The 23,531-nt window shown below is 43.7% G+C and overlaps 1 protein-coding gene across 2 annotated transcripts in view; it reads left to right on the plus strand.

Moving 5' to 3' along the window:
- MFSD2B (major facilitator superfamily domain containing 2B) overlaps window positions 1-23,531 on the plus strand; it is a 53,675-nt gene that overhangs the window by 22,145 nt on the left and 7,999 nt on the right. For both annotated transcript variants that reach the window (XM_026653207.1, XM_026653210.1), the window contains 5 exons: window positions 1,760-1,938; window positions 9,705-9,795; window positions 9,892-10,013; window positions 13,090-13,173; window positions 19,324-19,404. In XM_026653207.1, the coding sequence (XP_026508992.1) occupies window positions 1,760-1,938; window positions 9,705-9,795; window positions 9,892-10,013; window positions 13,090-13,173; window positions 19,324-19,404 (557 nt within the window). The remainder of the gene's footprint in view (window positions 1-1,759; window positions 1,939-9,704; window positions 9,796-9,891; window positions 10,014-13,089; window positions 13,174-19,323; window positions 19,405-23,531) is intronic.

The following is a 23,531-nucleotide window of genomic DNA, read 5'->3' on the forward strand; positions in this document are numbered from 1 at the left end:
TGATGGCTTTCTTCTTATCATATGCAAGCATTAGGTACAGCACACCTTCACTAGCCACTATAGAGGTTACAAATGAAGAGGTGGCATTATGATACAGTGCTGTGACTCATCTCATAGCAGATGACAGAACAAGGAGTAATAGTCTCAAGTTGCAGTGGGGGAGGTTTAGGTTGGATATTAGGAAAAACTTTTTCACTAGGATGGTGGTGAAGCACTGGAATGGGTTACCTAGGGAGGTGGTGGAATCTCCTTCCTTAGAGGTTTTTAAGGTCAGGCTTGACAAAGCCCTGGCTGGGATGATTTAGTTGGGGATTGGTCCTGCTTTGAGCAGGGGGCTGGACTAGATGACCTCCTGAGGTCCCTTCCAACCCTGATATTCTATGATTCAATGATCTGTAGTTACCCATTGCACCAGATGCTCAGCGATTTTTGAAGCTCTGCATGGTATGTCCAACTGAAATTTTAGATTAGGTTACAGCCAAATATTTTAGGTCAGACTCATATTTGGATCTGAGCTAGCCAGCACTTTTGGTCAGCCAGTCAAGTTGGGAGTGAAATTTGGGGTTGGTGACTTAACCTGAATCAAGAAAACACGTCAGGTGACCCATAAGATCACATCCTCCATTCCACGGTCCTCTCTGTTTGAGAAGTTAGCAGCAGTTGCTGGAAAGTCCCACACTGTGGAGAATGAAAGCTCAAAACAGGAAACCTCTCTGTCTCTCTTAAGTAATGGCTCTGCACCGTCTTTCATCTAAACCCAAACAAGAGTACTCATAACACACATTTGAAACAAAAATTCTCTTTACACAAATCAGGAACTATCTCTTTAAGTCATGCATGTTTGGAAACTGAATCCAGTTTGGCGGGATGCAATAACGAGAAACCTGAATTTCAGATTTGTGCTCAGCACAGCAGACTTTAAGTCAGTAATGTCTAAGCAACCCAGTTTAGGGGGAAAGAGGATGCTATAGCTATATTAATTATGCATCACTTAGAGTCAGTGATGGTCCATGGATCACAGTTTGAGAAATGATGAACTAGGCAAACATGGCATTATAAAATGAGAGAACTGACTGGCTTGATCTCTCTGGAGGCTTTTCATTTAATGCTATAATACTGAGATGTAATGGATTTATCATTCTCTAGATCCTTAAAATGATGCTGCTCCTAAGATACTTGTCTCCATGGTGGAGGTAACTCCTGCCCCAAGACAGGCGAACAAGTTAGTTAATTCACACAGGTCATTTCCTACCAGACAGAAGGAGAGTATTCAGATACCCTGGAGCTTTTGGGCTGATTGAGGGGATGGTATTCAATTTTGTGATGGCATCAGCTGCTGTCGTCACCAGTAGAAGTTGCTCTGATTTAAAAACCACAAAACAAAACAAAAAGAGGCCCCGCTTTGCCTCCAGCATTTATAAATTAAAAACACTTTTTATATAAGGGGGGAGTCGCACTCAGAGGCGTGCTATGTGAAAGGGGTCACCAGTACAAAGGTTTGAGAACCACCGTCTATAGTAATATAGAGGTGGTCAGAGAATGGGAGGTGGAATTCCAACTCCATCAAGGGATGCCGACCAGTTGTAACTGATGTTCAAGTTCTGCTGGTTTTGTTGGTGCCATTTGTGAATGTTCCCTGTGTAAAAGGAACATCGCTTGCCTCAATCAGTTCACTCTTCAGTGAGAGAAACAGCCAGGCTTAGTAACAGCGGGTGAAACAAGCTCACCTCCTAACACATGTTTCTGCTTCCTGTTACAGGAATGACTGTGGAAGTGCTTGGAACCTTGATGGGAGCTGCGCTCCACGGGCAGATTGTGGCAAGCGCCCATGCCTCTGATCACTGCACCGTGAATCTCACCATAAACGCTGCCGACTCTTCCAGTTCTCTAAGTAACGCTTCCAACCTGGCTGAGCCCTTGGGCCTCCAGTCTCATGGAGTAAGTGCATGCGGTACGAGGACACTAAAATCCCTAGGGGAGGTTGCAGTGGTGTTACAGCACATCATCCTGCGGGATATACATGAGGCTGACATGCTTAAGGGTGGTGACATCAGAACCAAGACAGATGCATCATTTTGAACAAGCCTTGCTGTCTGTTCTGTTTTTAATTGCTTCTTAGCGCGACAACCAAATTATGCTGAGGAGCTTTGCTGAAGATGTTGAGACATATGGATGCTGAGGAGGTGTATGGCCACCTTTTCTCTCCCCTAAAGACTGGCTTGCTGTTTAAAATGGAAGCCTAATTAACAGGGCTGTCAATTAGCTGCCGTTAACGCGTGCGATTAACGCACAGCACACTTAACGCATTAATTTTTTTAACGCGCTTTAATTGCAGACCCTCTGGGCAGGAGGGCAGCATCAGCTGCTGCAGAGAACCTATGTCTGGTCAGGTGCAGTAACGCAAGCTGCCATTGGAGAGTGGGAAGAGAAGGGGCTAGAGAAAGACGTGGTTCTCATCCCAGCCACGGAGGAGTAGCGATCTTGACCCCCCTCCAGGGTGACCATATTTCTTAAAGTAAAAACAGGATGACCAAGGGCTCATCTAAGCCGCCCCCCACTTTGCAGGGCTCACCCGAGCCACCCTCCCCATGCCTCCCAGGGCCGGGGCTAACTCCCCCCCACCCCGTGCCGCCCGCATCTGGGGCTGAGTCCTGTACTGCCGCATCTGGGGCTGCCCCCCCCAAGCTCCCCACTACCCACGGCGGGGTCTCCCCCCCGTCCCAGCTGTATGCCGGCCACAGCTGGGGCTAGGGCTGACCCCACTCCTGAGCCCCGTGCTGCCTGCAGCTGGGGCTGACCCCAAGCCCCGGGCCGCCTCTCTACTCCTACTTGAGATTCCTCTGTTTATCCATCCCAGGATTTATTTTACCTACATATTTGGTACTGGTGCAACCAATGCTGGAATATTGTGTCCAGTTCTGGTGCCTGCAATTCAAGAAGGATATTGATAAATTGGAGAGGGTTCAGAGAAGAGCCATGATAACGATTAAAGGATTAGAAAACCTGCCTTATAGTGATGAACTCAAGGAGCTCAATCTACTTAGCTTAACAAGGAGAAGGTTAAGTGGCTTGATTACAGTCTATAAGTATCTACGTGCAGAACAAATATTTAAGAATGGGCTCTTCAGTCTATGAGAGAAAGGTTTAACACTATCCAATAGCTAGACAAATTCAGACTGGAAATAAGGTGTAAATTTTAGATTGTGTGGGTACTTAACCATTGGAACAACTTACCGAGGGGCGCAGTGATTCGCCGTCACTGACAATTATTAAATCAAGGTTGGACATTTTTCTAAAAGATATACTAGGAATTATTTTGGGGAAGTTCTATAGCAGTGTTTCTCAAACTGGGGTCGCCACTTGTGTAGGGAAAGCCCCTGGCGGGCCGGGCCGGTTTGTTTACCTGCCCCGTCCGCAGGTCCGGCCGATTGCGGCTCCCACTGGCCGCGGTTCGCTGCTCCAGGCCAATGGGAGCTGCTGGAAGCGGCGCGGGCCGAGGGACTTACTGGCCGCTGCTTCCAGCAGCCCCCATTGGCCTGCAGCGGCGAACCACGGCCAATGGGAGCTGCGATCGGCTGGACCTGCGGACGGGACAGGTAAACAAATCGGCCTGGCCTGCCAGGGTCTTTCCCTACACAAGCGGCGACCCCAGTTTGAGAAACACTATCTATAGCATGTGTTATACAGGAGGTCAGACTAGATGATCACAATGGTCCTTTCTGGCCTTGGAATCTATGAAACAGTGAATGTGCTCACATCACAAAATTGCCATACAAATTGACTAGTCTCTGCACAAGAGGTTTTCAAGAGAGGACTGGCTGGAGGTGTGGCAGGGCAGGATTGAAGTGCACTGGCAGCCTTTTGCCTTGCGGTGACTGTTTTCATTAGTGCTGTTGAGTAACCCCAGTCTTTGAAATCCCCTAAACAGCATTAAAGAAAAGAACCAGACATGAATAAAAAATCTGAGGTCATGTGGGAATGTTTGTGTGTGAAAATCCTACTCACGTGCATTATTGGGGCAGGGGGATATTGTGGGTAGAAAGAGTTGTTTTGCAAAGTGTTGAGCTCCAAGTGATTTTATCCTCAAAATTACAAAAAAAAAGATAATGTGGAGGACAAGAAGTAGTTGGGGCCAAATCTTAATTGTCTCCATTTCAGGGATGTGACCCCACTGTTTTAGTCACATGAGGTTCTTCTGACTGTGCCAGAGGGGAAAGCACAATGACAGACAAACAAAATAGCCACAATAATTAGCTATGACTCCCCCCCCTTACTTTAATAATATAATAACAAAAAACAAAACAGAACACAACCAGTAAGCAACGGCTACTACAGATACAATCTCTTCTGTATGTATTTCAGTGACGAGCTCTCAACCGAGATTAGACCAGTGATACTCAGACCTCAGTGGTTCGGGAGCCAAATTAGTGATCAGTATTGCCCCAAAGAGCCACAGTAGTGTGAATTCATTGTTTCATTCTCACAGCAAAATGGCTGGCTAAGTATTATTATTTTATCAATTACAATTGGTTAATAACATAGTAAAAGCATCCTCATTGATTAATAACTTAGATTGGTTCATAATTAAATCACACAGTGTTTTAATATCATGTGCTGTAAAGAGCCTCAGGAGACACATTAAGGAACCACTTGTGACTCGCGAACTTCAGACTGAGTATCACTGGATTAGTCCTTAAGAAGGGGTTCACCCCCAGTGGGAACACTCTTCTTTAGGAGAATTAAGACCGAAGTACATTTTCCCAAAATCAGTATGGAGGCCTGTCTCAGTGTGTCATAAATAACTAAAACAATTTATAGACGGGCTAAGGAATTTCATTTAAGGATCAGTGAATCCTGTTTGATTTGTCGTGGATAACCTAACCACTTTATACCTGGGCAAAGATAAAGAAAGCATTTAACTCAGTTACTTAAAAGGAAGCCATTCAAGGAGCAGTTTTGAGACAGGAAAATTAATAAATATTCAAGAATCTTAAATTCAAAGTACAGTAGAACCTCAGAGGTACAAACACCAGAGTTACAAACTGACCAGTCAACCACACACATCATTTGGAACCAGAAGTACACAGTCAGGCAGCAGCAAAGACCAAAAAAAATACGGTACAGTACTGTGTTAAATGTAAACTACTAAAAAGAAATAAAAGGAAAGTTCTAAAAAAAAATGATTTGACAAGATAATGAAACTGTTTCTGTGCTTGTTTCATTTAAATTAAGATGGTTAAAAGCAGCATATTTCTTCTGCATAGTAAAGTGTCGAAGCCGTATTAAGTCACTATTCAGTTGTAAACTTTTGAAAGAATAACTATAACATTTTGTTCAAAGGTACAGACATTTCAGAGTTACGAACAATCTCCATTCCCGAGGTGTTCGTAACTGAGGTTCTACTGTAAATCCTGCTTTTTTTTCTCTTTTTACCAAGATTAACTCATGTATCCTTTTGGAGTTCACAGTCAAAGCAATCTAGTGTTTAATAGGAGAAGCTGTTAATGCCTTACATTACAATAGGATTTCAATAGTCCATTAAAATTATTACAAGAAACAACTCTAATCCCTTGGCAATGCTCTTGCAGACTCTATCTCACCAACGATGCTGAAGTCTCAATGATGTTTTCGTGCTGCAGAAGCAGTGCTGAGCTGGAAGGTTGCTGCTTCTTGATGCTGTGTTGTTGCTTCTTTATTCTTCTTAGCTGTCTGGTTGCTGCTGTGTGCTTGCTTGTAGAGATGAGGTGGCCAGGCTGAACTGAGCGCATAAGAAAGCGGAACCATGTAAGAGCATAAGAGCACATAAGAGTTTGTAAGAACAAGCATGAGAGTGCATGTCCCACTTCCAAGGAATTTATACTCTTCTCTTTGCATAGTCTCACTGAAGGTGGAAGAAGCACACCTTTCAGGGCCTGGCTGGATTCAGATATCAGATGCTGTTACATTTCATTGGCTTATCACCTTCATGGGATTGCCTTAGTAGCATCTTCATCTCATGAATATGCAGTCTGTTAACGCACATGCAGTAGAGCTGTAATTCTTCAGCTTTATAGTTGTATTGATTTTTGGCTTTGTGGCAGGAAATTCTCAGAACATCTTTAGAGTTTTTACTCCCTTTTATTCAGTTCATTTTCTGAGAGATTCCTTTAGCTCCATCAAGGTTTTGAAATTGTTTCATATAAGTCAAAACGCAGTCCAAAAAGTATTTTAGCTGTTAAAATAGTCTTTTTTTAGTTTAAATTATTATTCAAAAGAGTCTTTAAACTTAAATGGTCATCAAATAAGGTATTGTCTTTTCTTAACAATCTTTGCAGATGTTTTTCTTGTCTTTTTTGAGTTTGGCAAGATGTTTAAGCTTTGCCAGGTAACTGATTAATTCCCCAGTGAATATCAATATTTTATACTCAGATGGTTTCTTATATTAACCTGCTATACCATTCAAATGACCTTGCTATACTTGTACATAAAAAATCTTACGAGTCACATAATAGTAGTCTCAGGAAGTTACTATTTGAAGAGCTAGTTTTAGATACAAATCATTTGCAAATACACATCTCAAAGGAAGCATATAACATCTTAAACAGTTGAGGGACAGATGGGTTTTCCCCATCAAGAGGAAAGATGAGTCAGAATTAACCAATATCTTCTGTAAAACAGTTCCCAGCCATAAATATTCTCCTAGAAGTTTAAAGAATGAAGATGTTAAAGTTTTATAAAAGAAATCAGTTTTGATTAGGATATCTCTAGAATTCTTTGTGTGGGATTTAAAACTAAAGCTTTTCTCTCTGTAAAGACGGAGAAAGAGGCCCAGTTTTATGCCTTAGTCTACAGCTCTGAAAACACATCCGAAGCATATCTCCTTCTCATGAATAAAGAACAGCCTTACATTCATGTATACAGCCGTCTCTTTCTCAAACATAAATAGCTTACAAAGTTTGGGGGAGGGGTTTAGATAAAGATTATGTCTGTACCAAACTTTTATCTTGTACATGGGGGAGATAGCCTGTTCTTTGAGAAGATGCCATTGTTAGTTAATGGGCTTTTTTTGACCAAATGGTTCCTAGATTTGCAACCTACCATTTGTAGTATATTTATAGGCTTGGCAGAACTTTATTTTTTGATAATTTCAATGGCTAATATCAATGTTTACTTTTTAAGCATTTTTTTCCTACTTTTATCAATTTAAATTTTCACAGTTGCACAATTTATGGGTTTTTGGCATTTTTTCTATTTTAATCTATTTAAATGTTCGTGGTTGCAAGAAAATTATGGGGGGAAGTACAGCTGGGGGGTCAGACAGTAATTATTTGTTGACTAGACAATGAGATTCAAAAAGTTAAAGTGCTGTAACTGTTAAAACACAAATTGTCAACATCATATAATGTCAAAATATACAAAGTAAATATGCTTAAATCAAACTTTAATGATTTCTCAAGCAGTATTAGTAAGGCTTTTGTTACTGTCTCACATGACTTTCTCATAGACAAACTAGGGAAATATAGCCTAGACAAACCTACTATAAGGTGGATGCACAACTGGTTGGAAAACCGTATTCAGAGAATAGCCTGACACTTGTCATTACTCTCTTTGATTGAGACAGCAGAGATTTCCTAGGAATATCCTTAATTAGTTTGAACATTTTCATTTAATTAAATAAATATAAGCTACCAAAAACATAAGAATGTGAGCTTTATAGTCTCCAAGCATCAGTGTATAAGAGTAATTGTAAATATCTCCTAAAATTCAGTAAAGGTGAAATCAAGACTGGAACATCATACACATAAATTATAATAATTTTATTAACTAATTTTGCATCTGTATTGAGGTCTCGCCCATAGAGTATGAAGACATATTGGCTGCAGTGTGCTGACCACAAAATCTGTAGCTAGATTAATCTCATTTGCAAAAATTCCGAACCATCCGACGCATGCTGCATATCTCTGACAGACGAATGTATATGTCTATCGCTAGTCTCAACATAGTTGCTTTTATATAAACATGTCCTGGCTGCTGACATACTAGACCTTCTGTTCATGGCCGTTTTACTTTTTGGTAGAAATTTATACTTACAGGTCCTGGATTTATCCTGAAGTAAATTTTATTTGTAAATAGTCTGCAGCCGTGAAAGTTCTTCACACAAAGAAGAAGAGCACACAGCTGGCTGTACGTACCTGGGAAGTTCTCCAGTTCCAGCCAAGCAACCAGAGAAAGACTGAGATTTTCAAAAGTGACTAGTTATTCTGGGGGCTTGTCTTCGCTACAACAGTTAGCTCATGTTAGAACACTTGAGCTCGCCTAGCTCCAGTGAGAGCGACCACACTTCAGAACTACACTGGAGTTTCATAGAGTGATTGGATTAGCAGCACAGAGTGATTGGTTTAACTACTTATGAGTTGTTGTAACCTCTTCACTTGCTTGAGTCTCAGCATCACTCAAGGTTCAAACTTGGCCCATGGGCCAGCTACCTTGAGTTTAGAGCATCACTCAATTTGAGCTAGAGATTTTTGTGTGTAGATGGGAGTTGGATTAGGGGTAACACTCAAGTATAACTTGAGCTAACTGTGCTGTGAAGACACACGCTGAGTGCCTTAATTTTTGGATGCTCAACAGAAGAAACTTTAAAGGGGTCTAATTTTCTGAGCGTGGGTGCTCCGCACTTTCTGAAAGTCAGTGTCTTGAAATCTAGCTATTGCTTACTTATGGTCCCTATTACTGTATTACCCAGGTGCCTCACAATCTGTAATGTATTTATCCTCACAACACTCCTGTTAGGCAAGGAAATGCTATTTCCCCCTTTATACAGATGGGGAACTGTGGCAAAGAGAAACTAAGTGACTTGCCTCAGATCACGCAGAAGGTCTGTGGTGGAGCAGGGAGTTGAATCCAGGTCGCGCCAGTCCTAGGCTAGCATCTTAACCACTGGACCGTCCTTTCTCTCCGTTGGGCACCCTGACACTGAGGTATCCAAAATCATTAGTCACTTTTGACAGTCTTAGCCCTGGTCCATAAGCAGTGCTGTTAGAAATGTGGTTTCGAGGTATAATAGCCAAGGCAGTAGTTAGCCTACCATAGCCAGTGCTTAATTTGTGCCAGGGCTTGCCCGGGCTGAGCCCCGGCACTTCTAGGCTTGGCAGTTCATAGCCCCAGCACCTCTGGGTTTGCTGCATCAGTTATGAATATAAAAAACTTGTTTGAGCCCCGGCACGTCTTTCATTACAAATTAAGCACTGACTATAGCTGACTTAATTGGAAGGTGTGGATGCTCAGCAGCACTGGGGATTGGGGCCTGCTATTGTTACAGATAAATATGAGATGTCAAAAGCAGGGCTGGTTTTGTTTTTCCAAAAATATTGTCAAGGTCAGCTCACAGCTGGGCCTCACCTTACCTTAACCTGAAAAATTTGAGGGAGCCAGGGTTCCCCATAATGGTCGTAACTTGTGCTAACCCCTGGAAAATGTCACTCTGTCCTTCATAAAACTGTAGCCTGCTCTGGCCAAATGAATAGGACGCTTATATCCTAACATGACACAATCCCCATTGTTTTGTATGTAAATCTTGCCCATGCTAGTATTAAAATTATTTCTATCTAGGATCTGTAATTTGTCTTTCCTCAATGTAGTGTTCCGTTCACTTTTGTTGAGCCGGAGCAGTGCGATCAGGCTTTTACAGTCCTTATCTGTAATAAGTCTCTTTCCTTTTAAAGAGAGAAGTCTACATGATTGCAGCGGGAGTAATAGGAGGGGTGTATCTATTCGGCATTGTCATCCTTTTCATTGGAGTAAAGGAGAGAGACGGTAAGTTAAATTCAAATACATCTGGGTTTCAAAGTGATTCTTTCACACTTAGCTTTGGAAAATATGACATTATTTTATGTATTCCACCCCTTATAGATCCTTACGCCTTAAATTCAGACAAAGCAATTCCTTTCTTTAAGGGACTGAGACTCACAATGAAGCACGGTCCGTACTTGAAGCTTACAGCTTCGTTTCTTCTCATCTCAACAGCCGTTCAGGTAACTCCAGTCTTTGCAAGTCCATGCATCGGACTTGTTCTACCCACAGCATGAAAGAGTAAGAAGCAGCAGCTGGAATATAAATAGCCCTAGACTTGCAAGTAGAGCTGGTGATTCGGTAGATTGTGTTTTCCCCTCTGAGTCAATATGGAACTAATGCCCTGCGGTCATGCTAAGGGGCATTGTGCTGCTGGAGGTAATGTCTTTCAAACAAGAAATAAAACCTAAAGCCCTGACCACTTATTAAAGATTCTCTGGCTTTTTTTCATAAAAGGCCCAGTTTGGCTAATTATATTCTACCTACCTAAAATCCCCTAGTTTCAACCAGCTAGGGAATGCTTTTTCACTTCTCCCAAAGCTGTTCTACAGCTGTGCTGCAATAAACCATTGCCCCATTCCTTTCCCTATGTGACTGTGTTTTAGTAGTGTCTGAAGTGGTTCCTATAGAGTATTTTGTGAAGGAAGGCACTATGTAAGTGTAAGATGATATTCCATCATCTAGGCATACAGTACTCGTTCTAGTTATAACTAGAGCCACAAAATTCAGATCTGGATCGCCTGCTGTATTTCAAACCTCCCAAAAGAAATACAGTGAGGCAGCAGCACATTGATAGATGTTGTATAAAAACCTGAAACTGATAGATTCTCAACCCACATTCCCCAAAGTTCAGTTCTATTTTGATCCAGAATTTTGAGATCTGTGCTCATCTCCATTAATCATTTAAGTGTGTTTCCTTCACATTCATTACCTTAATCATTAGGCCCCTAACAAATTCCTGGCCATGAAAAACACGTCATGGATTGTGAAATCTGGTCTCCCCCATGAAATCTGGTCTTTTGTGTAGTTTTACCTTATACTGTACAGATTTCACCAGTGTTTCTCAAACTGCGGGTGCTGACCCAAAAGAGGGTCGGAGGGGGGGGGTTTGCAAGGTTATTGTAGGGGGGTCACTGTATTGCCACCCTTACTTCTGTGCTGCTGCATCCTTCAGAGCTGAGCGGCTGGAGAGTGGCGGCTGCTGGCCGAGGGCCCAGCTCTGAAGGCAGCAGCGCAGCAGTAAGGGTGGCAATACCATACCCTGCCTTCCTTACTTCTGCGCTACTGCTGGAGGTGGTGCTGCCTTCAGAGCTGGGCTCCTGGCCAGCAGCCACTGCTCTCCAGCCACCCCATCCCCAACAATACCCTTGCAACCGTTCCAGCCCCCTTTCGGATCAGGACTTCTACAATTACAACAATGTGAAATTTCAGATTTAAATATCTGAAATAATGAAATTTATGATTTTTTAAATCCTATGATTGTGAAATTGACCAAAATGGACCGTGAATTTGATAGGGCCCTATTAATCATCGTCTTTATTGTTTTTAAAGCACATTATAATATCCATGTTTTTGACACTAGTCCATTAGTCACATGAACCATCAGTCAGCCAGCGCTGTGACATTATGATAAGAGTTATGCTTATAATGTACTCATACTTTGTTTGCCAACTGTCCTGGCGAATTAATAAGTCCTGTGGAAAGATTGTCTCTCCTCCACGGCTTGTGCTTATCACAAAGGACCTCTGAAAATATGTTTGCCAAGAAATAGCCACATTTCCTGTTGGCATGGATTTGAGTCTAGTTAGCAAGGCTTCCTTGTTGTGCATCTGACAGTTTTTGCTTGAGGGAAAGTCCTGAGAGTGAGAGACAGTAACATAGCATCTCCCCTCACATCAAATAATGTAGTCCGTGTAAGTGACAACAGGCGAGGGAAGATTAAGGTAGACTCCTTGGGATCCAAACCCTTACAGCACTCACTCACTTAGTCAGGATGTGGCCTGGCATGGCACACAGTCACCTGCAGACAGACAGTCACCTATTGACAACACCCAGGGAGGAGGAGGTGCACCTCCTCCTCCATCTTGTACCCTCAGGTCTCAAAGAGGTGGGGGAAGGCAGGCAGCAGCTGGGAGCTCTCTTGCTCCAACGTGGCTGGTATGTGCAGCACAGGCTGTTTTGGAGTGGGGGCAGAGGGTGAAAGGATAGGGGACATAGTTCTGGTGGATCTGATCCCAATATGGTGTTTTTCCACATCTGATATGAGAGCACAGCAGACTATGGCACAAGCTGGAGACGGCATTGGGGAAGGGGGAGGGGGCAGAAATCGCCCCACGGATACTCGGCCTAAATTGTACATAAACAAAAAAGCTGTTGATAATTTCTTGGCCCTCAAAGGAACAGTAGTTCATCAAGCTTCCATGCAAGACACGGATTCTTCTCTAGGCCTTCCACCTTCCCAAAATAATCAGAGATGGGTCTGGACCAGGAATTCAGTTCCAAGCCTCGCCCAGAACTCTCAAAATCCTGGATGATAATTCTTGTGACTCACCTATCTGTATAATAGACAGGAACTGGATCCTCCAACCCAAACAGTACCCAAACTTGTGGGCATTTCTGATCCTGAGCCAGGGCCCATGTACAAATATAAGCAACATGATTAAGCCACTATGCAGGGCCGCCCAGACGGGGGTGGGGGGCAAGTGGGGCAATTTGCCCCAGCCCCCCATGAGAATATAGTATTCTATAGTATTGCAATTTTTTTTTATGGAAGGGGCCCCCGAAATTGCTTTGCCCCAGGCCCCCTGAATCCTCTGGGCGGCCCTGCCACTCTGGATTAGTTACTGCACTTCAGAGGGTTGCCATGATTAATTTCAGCTGAGGGGGACAGTAAATTGCTTAGGAGCCATTAATTAAAAGATGCATGGTATTACTGTCTAAGAGGCAGTCTGTGGAAGGGGAGTGCAACTTTTTTCACAAACTGCTCTCTGTAACTAACCAGTTACAATACGCAAACTCCAAGGTTGCAAATAGACTCCTCTCCCCTTCCAATAAACTAGTCTTCCATATTGCAACCTACTAGTTTGCTACATTCAGGGCCTGATCCGTCTGACATTACTCCATTGTCTTCAGTGGAGTTACTTCTGATTTAAACTGGCGAGAGCAGAATCAGGTCCTAAAAGCTTGGATTTATTTGATAACTGATTTTGTTATAGGTGATGTAACGAAATTCTTTTTGATGTTGTCTTCATCTCTCAGCTTGAGCAGAGCAATTTTGTCCTGTTTTGCACCCATGCAGCCAGTCTTCACAATCACTTCCAGTATTTAGTGGTGACCATCTTGGTGAGTTGCACTGAAACAAATGAGCGTTTTTTTCGGGGAGCTTTGTTTCTTTGACAGAGGGGGTTGTTCAATGAAGCAGCTTGCATCTAAGCAACTCAGGTTAAGTGACTACAAATTGCTAGCATCTGCTGGCTGTTGGAATGAGTTTGATCACCATCCCATTCCTAACGGACATCGTGGAACTTTTAGGGAGGGGAAAGGTCTGGAATATTCAATTTATTCCTTGGTGTTCACCTGTACCTACGAGCCACTTCCTGCCTCTTGAAAAGGTGAACCATTGTGCATGAAGGGAGGTCTGGAATTTTAGCTTCTGTTTCCCTCTCACCAGTCTGATATGCCGAGAATTAAACAAGTTTCCCTTGTGCATTCATACATGTGGGCCCTCTGTGCCAGGCAACCTGCAAGGATAAATATTTAAAGTATTCACAGATGATGTGAATTTCTGTATAAAGGCATCAGTGCTGCTTCACAGATACCTTTACTGAGCCCTCTTCCTTAGCGCTTTTGGGTGGAGTTCTGTCCAGCCTTACTTACATGGGTGATCCTCTTGCAACCAAGCTAGAAATTGCTCCTGTAATGCATGCCTCCCTCTGAGTGTATGTTGGTGAAATGCTGCAGCTCTCATGCTTCTGATTAAAGCCCTCCGAGCACAAATAGAAAGTTTAATGTGTAATTGCTGGGGTATCTGTCTGCTGAAAATGCTTCATGTAGACCTTTCCCTTTCCTTTGTCTGGCCTATTAAGTGCTGTACCAACCTTTGTCAGAGAAGCTCCTGCTTGCTCCCCTCTTGGGCCTGGCTTCTGCCAGGGGGACTGTTTGGGGTATCTGAGAGGAGCCTTCATTGTTTCCATTTTGCCCCCCCCTTCCTCTTCAACCCTTTTAATGCTTCCTTTCTTATACTAAAGCACTGCAAAGGCTGATATTTTCCAGTGACTAAAATTAATAAGAGGTGGAGCAAAGGCTCACTTCTGCAAGTGCTGGTCCCTGTATATATTCCACTGTGGGCTATGCATGCACTCCATGTGCTTGAGACTGGATGATTCTTGTTAGTAGTGTCCCTTGGTCCTCATATGCACTCTTTCCCTCCTTGTGCTCTGATCTGAGGGTGTAAGCTGCCATGTGGACCAACTGCGTCTCCAGTTCCTTGTTACTGTTTCATGGGCTGAGTCTGAACTGGACTGTTCTGTCTTCCAGCTCATGTAAGCCCAAATCCTGATGTCCAGAGGGCTGATCCAAACCTGTAAATTTTATAAACTGTAAATATTGAATATAAAAATTCTTAGTTAGTTTATTAGATAATTAGGTTTTGGGGAACACGCCCCCCTTCCCAGTATGGGATCCAGTTATGGGCAGGATTCTGGCCTTCAAGAACTGTGTCTCCTGTCCCTGTTCCTTCCCAAGGCAATGATCACCAGATATGCCTCTACTGCTTCAGAGAAGCTCATATCTCTGCTAAGTACAGTATCTGTCACTCCTCCCCACCCTGTGTAGTATTAAATTTAAATATATGGAGATATACCTATCTCCTAGAACTGGAAGGGACCCTGAAAGGTCATCAAGTCTAGCCCCCTGCCTTCACTAGCAGGACCAAGTACTGTTTTTTGCCCCAGATCCCTAAGTGGCCCCCTCAAGGACTGAACTCACAATGCTGGGTTTAGTAGGCCAATGCTCAAACCACCGAGCTATCCCTCCCCCCAAACATTTTATGTTTGTAACATTTTATGTTTGTATTTTGTATAATTTAAAATAAAGAATAATAATGTGGTATGTATTAAACTTATTGGTGTATGATTTGATCATATCCTGCCAGCCACCCTTTTTAAATAGCAAAAAGGAATGGCCTAATGGGCCATTGGTAGGGATACATCAGCCAGAATCTGTGTCTGGACTAATTTCAAGGCAGTAACAGATCCTTTGAGGGTCACCAATTTGTTGTAGGTTTAGCATTTTAAAATAAGTGAAGGAATGCCATGATTGTTTTCTTTTGCATTGCAATTTGATGTTCCTGTTCAAAATGTGCTGTGTAAATTAATTCTGTTTTGTGCAGTAACGACGAATGTGTGGGTTAAGAAATAAGTGTGAAGGCCATTGCTGAACCAGATGGTCTAGGGAGGAGCTGGAGACAGACACAAGGGCGCCAGGAGGCTGCAACACGCCCCTATTCAAAGCAGGGCAAATTAACGACTCTAAAAATAAGACAGGCAATGGGAACAAAATAGCGGTAATAAAAACCAGCATGGAATAACTCCCTAAAAAACTTAATAAAAAAATAATAATAAATTAAAAAAAAAAAAAACAAGCACTTGTCAAACAACAATTGATTACCGCATGACGGTGCAAAACTCATTGGTCCCTATGAATGAAAATCACTATATAAACAGGGTGCCCTGCCATGAAACTTTGGGTTCATCCTGCCAAGACTTCCCCGGAGCATCGTGTCACGACCGACAGAACCGGGCTCCTCCCTACTCATGATCAACCTAGCTGGCCACTAGATTGATCTGGACTCTGAACTGGTAACTATAACATCGACTGGCGGGACAAGCATGGGCGTTCAGACTTAGGAAACACCTCATGGAACTAGACTGCACTGCACAGTGGTTGGAGGCATTGAGGAGCACGCTGCCCAGCACTAGCACTTCAGACACAGTGACAGGCAAAGGTAGAGCCAAGCATTCCTCCTCTCAGCCCTCCTCTAAACTGGGTGACTTTTCAAACCTCGGCCAGGGAAACTCAAAAACCCATCAAGGTCATGGTACCGACCCATAGGCTGCAAAGACAGAGGGCGCCTCCCCTTCAGCACCGTCGGCAGCAGCAGGACCATTGGTGCTGAGTCAAGAGACGCATGAGCCTAGACAGTCTGACCTCCGCTACTAGCAAAGGGGCCATTGGTACTGATGCACACTTCTGAGCCAACACTGAAGGTTAAAAGGGAGAAGACGCCTCATGGGGGCAAATATACCCTTTCGGAGGACATCACCATCCTGCCAGATCTGGAATCTCCCACCTTATCAGGCCCAATTCTTACAAGGGAGATCATGACACTGTCGTTCCATGAACTTTATGAAAGAAGCTGATCTCCTGTTCCCCTTACTAGTCAGGGTATTTCACCTTTGGAGATGGAGCCCATGTTCTCTTCGCCAGGCAATTCTGATATGGGAGAAGGACCGTCATCAGTTCCCCGGCAGTTCTCTGCAAACTCCGCCCCTGACTTCCTGCAACCATCGCTCCTCAGATACAGGGCGAGGGATCCCTGTACAGGGAGCTGCTCCTCCATCTGCCCAAACCCCATGCATCTAGACCCCCTCATACTCAGACCCTCCTGCAGAGCCTCACCCCCCCTGCACTCAGAACCCCCCCGATGAGCCCTACTCCCCCTGCATGTGGACCACCCTGATGAGCCACCCAGATCCCCACCTCACCAAGCCCCAGCCAGCTACACCTGGATTCCCACCCCACTGAGCCCCACTCTCCTAGCATCTGGACCCCACACTGAGCCCCAACCCCCCTCACCTGGACCCCCCTGCAGAGTCCCATTACTGTTGCATCCAGAACCCCCAAACAAGCCCCTGTGCATCCAGATTCTCCCCCCCCCCACCAGATCCACCACTGAGCCGCCTGCACCCAGATTGCCCCACACAGAACCCTCTCAAACCACACCGGATTCCCCCCACACTAAGCCCCTCCACACTTGGATCCTGCCTGCCCACACCTGGTGCACCTGACACGGAGAGGCAGGGCCCTGGGGTGTTTCTGGGGCAGGCCCGGTCCTTGTGCTGTGTCAGGGTTGGGTGCAGCCCCACAGCAGAGTCCATGTCCCCAGGGGGAACAGCACAATGATCTCCAAGCTCTGTGCAGCCAGTGACCTGTGCTCCCCAATGCCATGCTGGAGCCTCCACATTTATTTGACAAATAAAATTTGCAGAATTTTAAAATATTGTGTGTGGAATTTTAATTTTTTTTTTTTTTTGGTGCAGAATATTTATTTTTTTGGCGCAGAATGCCCTCAGGAATAACTAGGAATCTGCATGAATGTAGAAAAGTCCATTTCAGCTCCAACACAGACCACAAAATTCATTGGAGCAACTGTAGAAACAACCATGACCAGTTGGCCAGAGCTTACTTCCATATGGACAGATTTCAATCTATGAACATCCTGATCAATCAGCTGAGACAGCTCCCACAAACATCCTTGTCCTCCTGGGTTACATGGCATCTTGAACCTATGTGACACCATTCATGAGCCTCTGACTTGACTGTCTACAAGCCTGGTTTTGAGCAGTATATGTGCCAAGCAGGTACAGTATGGACCAGTTAGTTACAATTTGTGACGCTCTGTACCTCGGCGGAACACCCAGCACCCCCATGTTCATTCTTGTAAAATGATTGTGTGGTACCCAATGCAAAGTTTGTCATGTCAGGTGTCTTTGGAAGGCTCATGATGCACTGAGCATTGTTGTTAGAGTGATGTTATAGTAATTGTTGTTACGGTAATGTTATAGGTTATAATTTCATGTATATAGTTATGAGGCTGAAAATGTGTCTTTGTGGCTTAAAATAAGCCCAAGCAAAAACTCTCCAAGAGCAGATAGGCAGTTCACACCTCATCAGGGAATGTATGGGACAAACTCAGCCCAGCCTCACAGGAACAAAGGACGCTGGCCTAGGCAGCAACAAAAGGATTTTTTGGACTCTCGAGTGAGTCACCCCCTTCATTTGGTCAGTTTGGCACTGCGATGAGGTAATGCTCACCTGACTCTAAAGGGGGGGGGCAAAGCCAAGAGGGAAGAAAGGACATGATAAAAGAGAGAGATGTTTGCCATGCTCTTCCTCTCTCTTCCACCAACATCTACACACACCACACCAAGCGACTAAAGCGCTGATCAAAGCGAAGAGCCTGGCTGAAGAGCAACCAGACAGCCTGTGGTGAGAAGCATGTAAGTTTGTAAGGGCATTGAAAGTGTTAAGATCAGCTTAGAATGCGTTTTGTTTTTATTTCATTTGACCAAATCCGACTTGTTGTGCTTTGACTTATAATCACTTAAAATCTATCTTTCATAGTTAATAAATTTGTTCGTTTATTCTACCTGAAGCACTGCATTTGGTTTGAAGCGTGTCAGAGGGCTGGTCTACAATGGGGGGGGGATCGATCCAAGATACGCAACTTCAGCTACGCGAATAGCGTAGCTGAAGTCGAAGTATCTTGGATCGAATTACCTGGGGTCCAGACGGCGCGGAATCGATGGCCGCGGCTCCCCCGTCGACTGCGCTACCGCTGCTCGCTCTGGTGGAGTTCCGGAGTCGACGGTGAGCAAGTTCGGGGATCGATATATCGCATCTTAACGAGACGCGATATGTCAGTCCCGGATAAATCGATTGCTACCCGCCGATATGGCGGGTAGTGAAGACGTACCCAGAGACTCCCCTTGGGATAACAAGCCCTAGAGAGAGAAGGGCTACATGCAGGGTCGCAGTGAGCCTCTGAGGCTAGCATAAACTGCCTGGAAGCGCGGGACCCACGGGGACAAGGTTGGAGCTCTGCCACACTATATATATATATATAAATCTCTATATATCTATACACACAAGTTTTCAGATGTTTAAATGGAAGGCAGTAGCATGAAGTACAATTAAAATTTGCTGGGGGATGGACTGAATGACTTAGCATGTTATTTCTGTCTCTAATTTCTATGGCTTACGTTAAGAAAGGGAAAATTTAAGATGCTTATTTGGAGAAAATTTCTGTTCTTAAAATGTATTTGAATTGTCTCTCTATCACTTATCACTTGGGAACAGTGATTAGTCACTTATCACTTGGGACATTTAATAGTGCACTGGACAAATCACTGGGGAATGTACAGTATTCTTTTCTATTTAAATTCTTATATTGTACCCATCACCTTGGTGTTCTGTGTGTCTGCATGGGACAGTTCTGCATGGAAATGAGATGGATTAGATGACCTAATGAGTCTTTTTCATCTCTTATTTCTGTGATTCTTAGTTGTCTGTTAGCGGTGAAGGGAGCAGGAATCCCAGAGTCCTTCCTCAGTCCCAATCCTTCACATAGTACAATATAGGGTGTCACTGCAGCCTCTGGAGATGACCCTACACCTAGTCAGTACTGTACAAATATTTTTCCATCATTTATAGGTATCAGCAGCAGTGAGCATTCCATTCTGGCAGTGGTTTCTACAGCAATTTGGCAAGAAAAGTGCAGCATGTGGGATTTCCGTAAGTAAACCATTATGAAAATCTACGCAACGTGGCATCTTACGTCAATAGCAGCTTCTTCAGGAACCGTTCACAACTTTTGAATAAAAACCGACACCAGCTGAAGTTTGCCTGATTTCAGGGTTCATTTCAAACCTTGAATTGTACCAGTTCAGGCAAACGCCAAGTTTTTCAAAGAAATTTTCCAAGAGATGGGTTAGTGAGTGAAGACGAGATGCAAACTTGACCCAAAGTCTAACCAGGTTACACTTTGTATCTGTCTCATAGAGATGAACCTGAGCACAGAGTTTCAGATTCAGATCTGAACTGCCCTAAGTTCAAGGGCTATGTTATCTGAGATTTAGCTTGGCCAAATTTGATTGTTTCAGCTGACTAACTCAGTCATGGGGGAGGGAGTAGTGAAACCCTCGTGAACTGAATTGGGGGCAGATCTAGCACGAACCCCTTTGAACCAAAAGGATGAGCTTCCTGCAACGTTGGTTTTCCCTCTTCCTGCAAGTGTCCACAAAGTAAAATAAATAAATGAACTGCTAGCATCTTAGCGATCCCAGAGGAAAGAAGCCTAATTTAACGGTCACAGCTTCCCAGGGCAGAGCCAAGATGCCTGCCTGAGCTTTTGCTGATTTTTTTTTTTTAACCCCTAACTGAGGGCAAGCAGCAGAGAGAGTTCCCATTGCTATCTGCGTTGACTCCTCACTCTGGAGCTCAACTTGAGCTTTCAGCCTGGACACGTCATACAGGCTGAGGCACTTTAAGTCCCTGGGAAGGAGGCAAGGAAGAAACTGGGAGCTTTATGCAAAACTCTGCCTGTAGATGAGCCTTGGCACGGGCTGGATTTCTCCCCTGATTCTAGCTTTTTAAGAGTTATAACATTTTTAATAACCTCAAATACTTCACGGCTGGTGGTAGCTGTTGGTGTAACTAATAGCAGCAATTTGTTGAAGCTAAAATCTATATATTGCAGTGACGTCTGATGAATTGGAGATGGGCTGAAAACAAAACACTGGCTTCAAATACCTCTGATCTTTGGATGCTTTGAAATATGCATCTGAAATTCACAGTTCAGGACCATCCCTGCTTCTGACTAGCATGCCTCAAGGGAACAGAGTTACCTCCCAGGCACTGTCTACACAGCAAAGAAAAGTGCTTTCTTCAATCAAGTTGGCTCAATGAAGTCAGTTTACCATTATTGGAAAGCCCCCTCAACACAAACAAATCATGGTCTAGCACTTTTACCATTGTGTTAGCTAGTTGTGTTGTAGACTGTGAGGGAGCTGGATTGAAGAAAGCACCTTTTTTGCCATGTAGACACACCCTCGTATGGCGTGAGTACTTCCTGTTTGCTCGGTGAAAGTCTCTTGTCTGGCAGTGCATCCCAAAGGCTTCCTTCGCTGTAAGCTCAAGAGAACCTGTAGCTCTTATATCTGCTCACCGTCACTGTGAAAGCAGAATTGCCTCATTAATTGCAACTGTATTTCTGTCACTGTAGAAGGTTCTGAAAAAAAAAATCTGAAGAGAAGTGGTTTTCCTGCCATAATTTCAGCCCCCTTCAGGGTGAAGGGAAGAGGGACTTCTCTGAGGTGATTTGAAAATGGGATGGTTACCTGAAAAACTGAGCACCTGTATAGACTCAGCATTATAGTATAGTTCTTGTATTCAAGATGATGGACGTAGACTCCTTTTTTACCACTCCTCCTCATGTTTAAATTGGTTGGAGGGGGTGGCTTAGTGGTCTAAACACCAGGTCTATAATATCTAAATTTCCTGGAACTACAGGTTTAAACCTCACTAGAGTTAACCCAGCCCTTTGTCCATCTGGGGTAAAGAGATTGAGTTATGTGTGATGCATAGTTTTTTGGGTAGATATTTAAAAAATGGAGACCATTTCTGCTCCACGTGGGTGTTAAAGATCTCATGCAGTTCTTTCTGTAAAGGATTGCTCCAACATTCTTGGCCAAAATTTCCCTTCCCTCTGCCCCACTGTGCTATGCAAGTTACTACCGTTCGGCCACAGGTGACTCCATTTCCATAGTGCTGCTTGTCAATAGTTTGTGAAGTTCTTCTGGATGGGAGGCATGTTCTGACAATAGAATATTGCCGTTACTGCTCCTGGTGGGTCAGGTGCGAGGGGGAGAGTGATCACCTAAGGATTTAAAGGTCCTTTTGTTTTAGAAGTAGAAAAAATGAGATACATGGGATGCTTATTGCAGTGATATTTTCTGCAGCTTAGAGAACTCTGCTCCCACATTTCTGCCTTTGAACAAGAGATGCTTTTGAGAATTACCATTTCAGTTCTGCCTGTCCTGGGTCATGCTCCTTCCTCACTAGAAAAATCAATTTTAAATCAGTATTATTATTGATTTAAAAACCTCTCTGGATGCTCTGGCTCCCGAGTGGGCACACAACGTTGAGCACAGAGTTAATCGTCAAATTGTTTGCAGGCAATGTATGATCTTGTATTGCTGGAGTGCTCTCTTGTGGTGAAGTAATGATTGTGCTACAAGCATTGTAGGCTAATGCAAAGGCTGTTTATGCTGTTTGTAGTCTCGGAAGGTGGTTTGCTACTCCTTTGGGTTTACCAACAAATGCCTGTTCCTTAGATGGGAACTGCATTTAAAATGTAAGACAAGTGTCCCCTGTTTAAATGGATTAGATCCCAGCAGGCAAGATGTCCAAGATCACCGCTTTCCTTGCAGAAGAAATAAATAACAAGCGCAAAGTAGAAGCACCCTCACTGAAGTTCTCTGCTCATGCCCTCAGCCTCCCCAAGCCTCAAATATAGTGCAGAGAATCAAAATGAGCAACACAAACCCAAGAAGCTTTAAATGTTTGTTATTTAACATAAATTATATTTTCTGCAGACCTCAGCTTTGTGCTTTGTGACGCATTGTGTCAATTATTTACAGGAATGTGAGGTGATAGCACAAGACTGGTATGGACAACTGGGGAGTATGGCTTTTGAGTCCACATTTTAAATGAGGGAGTCTCTAACTCTTATTAGCCCATTGTTTCAAATGGAAGCGAAGATGCTAAGCACTGCTGAAAATCAAATCCAGGTCATCCAAATTTAGATTTCCAATTCTGGAAATGTGGGCCTTCGTGATTTACCCGAGGTTATATAGTGCAAGTCAGTGACAGACATGGGGAAGGTGGTGGGGTAAATTGTCCTACTGCTAGCCACTAGACCATATTGCCTCCCTAATGTTCGTTATTTATACTTAGTATCCAGGTTTTTGAAAAAGTCACTGAAGACCAAAGTGTGCCATAGCTCCTTGTAAATCAGTAATTGATTTTAAATCCAGACATGACTCAAAGCCCCTTGCAGTGCCTTGTCAGTACTGGAAGTGTTCCTGTTGTTGAAAATAAAGGGGAGATGGCAGCACTGGCTGACTTGTTCGGTTCTAAAATATTGACAGGTTTCAGAGTAGCAGCCGTGTTAGTCTGTATCCGCAAAAAGAACAGGAGTACTTGTGGCACCTTAGAGACTAACAAATTTATTAGAGCATAAGCTTTCGTGGGCTACAACCCACTTCTTCGGATGCATATTGAGTGAAACATATATCGAGGAGATATATATACACACATACAGAGAGCATGAACAGGTGGGAGTTGTCTTACCAACTTTGAGAGGCCAATTAAGTAAGAGAAAAAAAACTTTTGAAGTGATAATCAAGGTAGCCAAGTACAGACAGTTTGATAAGAAGCAAGTGTGAGAATACTTACAAGGGGAGATAGATTCAATGTTTGTAATGGCTCAGCCATTCCCAATCCCTATTTAGCCCTGAGTTGATTGTGTCTAGTTTGCATATCAATTCCAGCTCAGCAGTCTCTCGTTGGAGTCTGTTTTTGAAGTTTTTCTGTTTTAAGATAGCCACCCGCAGGTCTGTCATAGAATGGCCAGACAGGTTAAAGTGTTCTCCCACTGGTTTTTGAGTATCATGATTCCTGATGTCAGATTTGTGTCCATTAATTCTTTTGCGTAGAGACTGTCCGGTTTGGCCAATGTACATGGCAGAGGGGCATTGCTGGCACATGATGGCATATATCACATTGGTAGATGTGCAGGTGAACGAGCCCCTGATGGTATGGCTGATGTGATTAGGCCCTATGATGGTGTCACTTGAATA

The sequence above is a fragment of the Terrapene carolina genome, unplaced genomic scaffold (assembly GCF_002925995.2).
Source record: "Terrapene carolina triunguis isolate 2854851 unplaced genomic scaffold, T_m_triunguis-2.0 Scaffold42, whole genome shotgun sequence".
Classification (NCBI taxonomy): domain Eukaryota; kingdom Metazoa; phylum Chordata; order Testudines; family Emydidae; genus Terrapene; species Terrapene triunguis.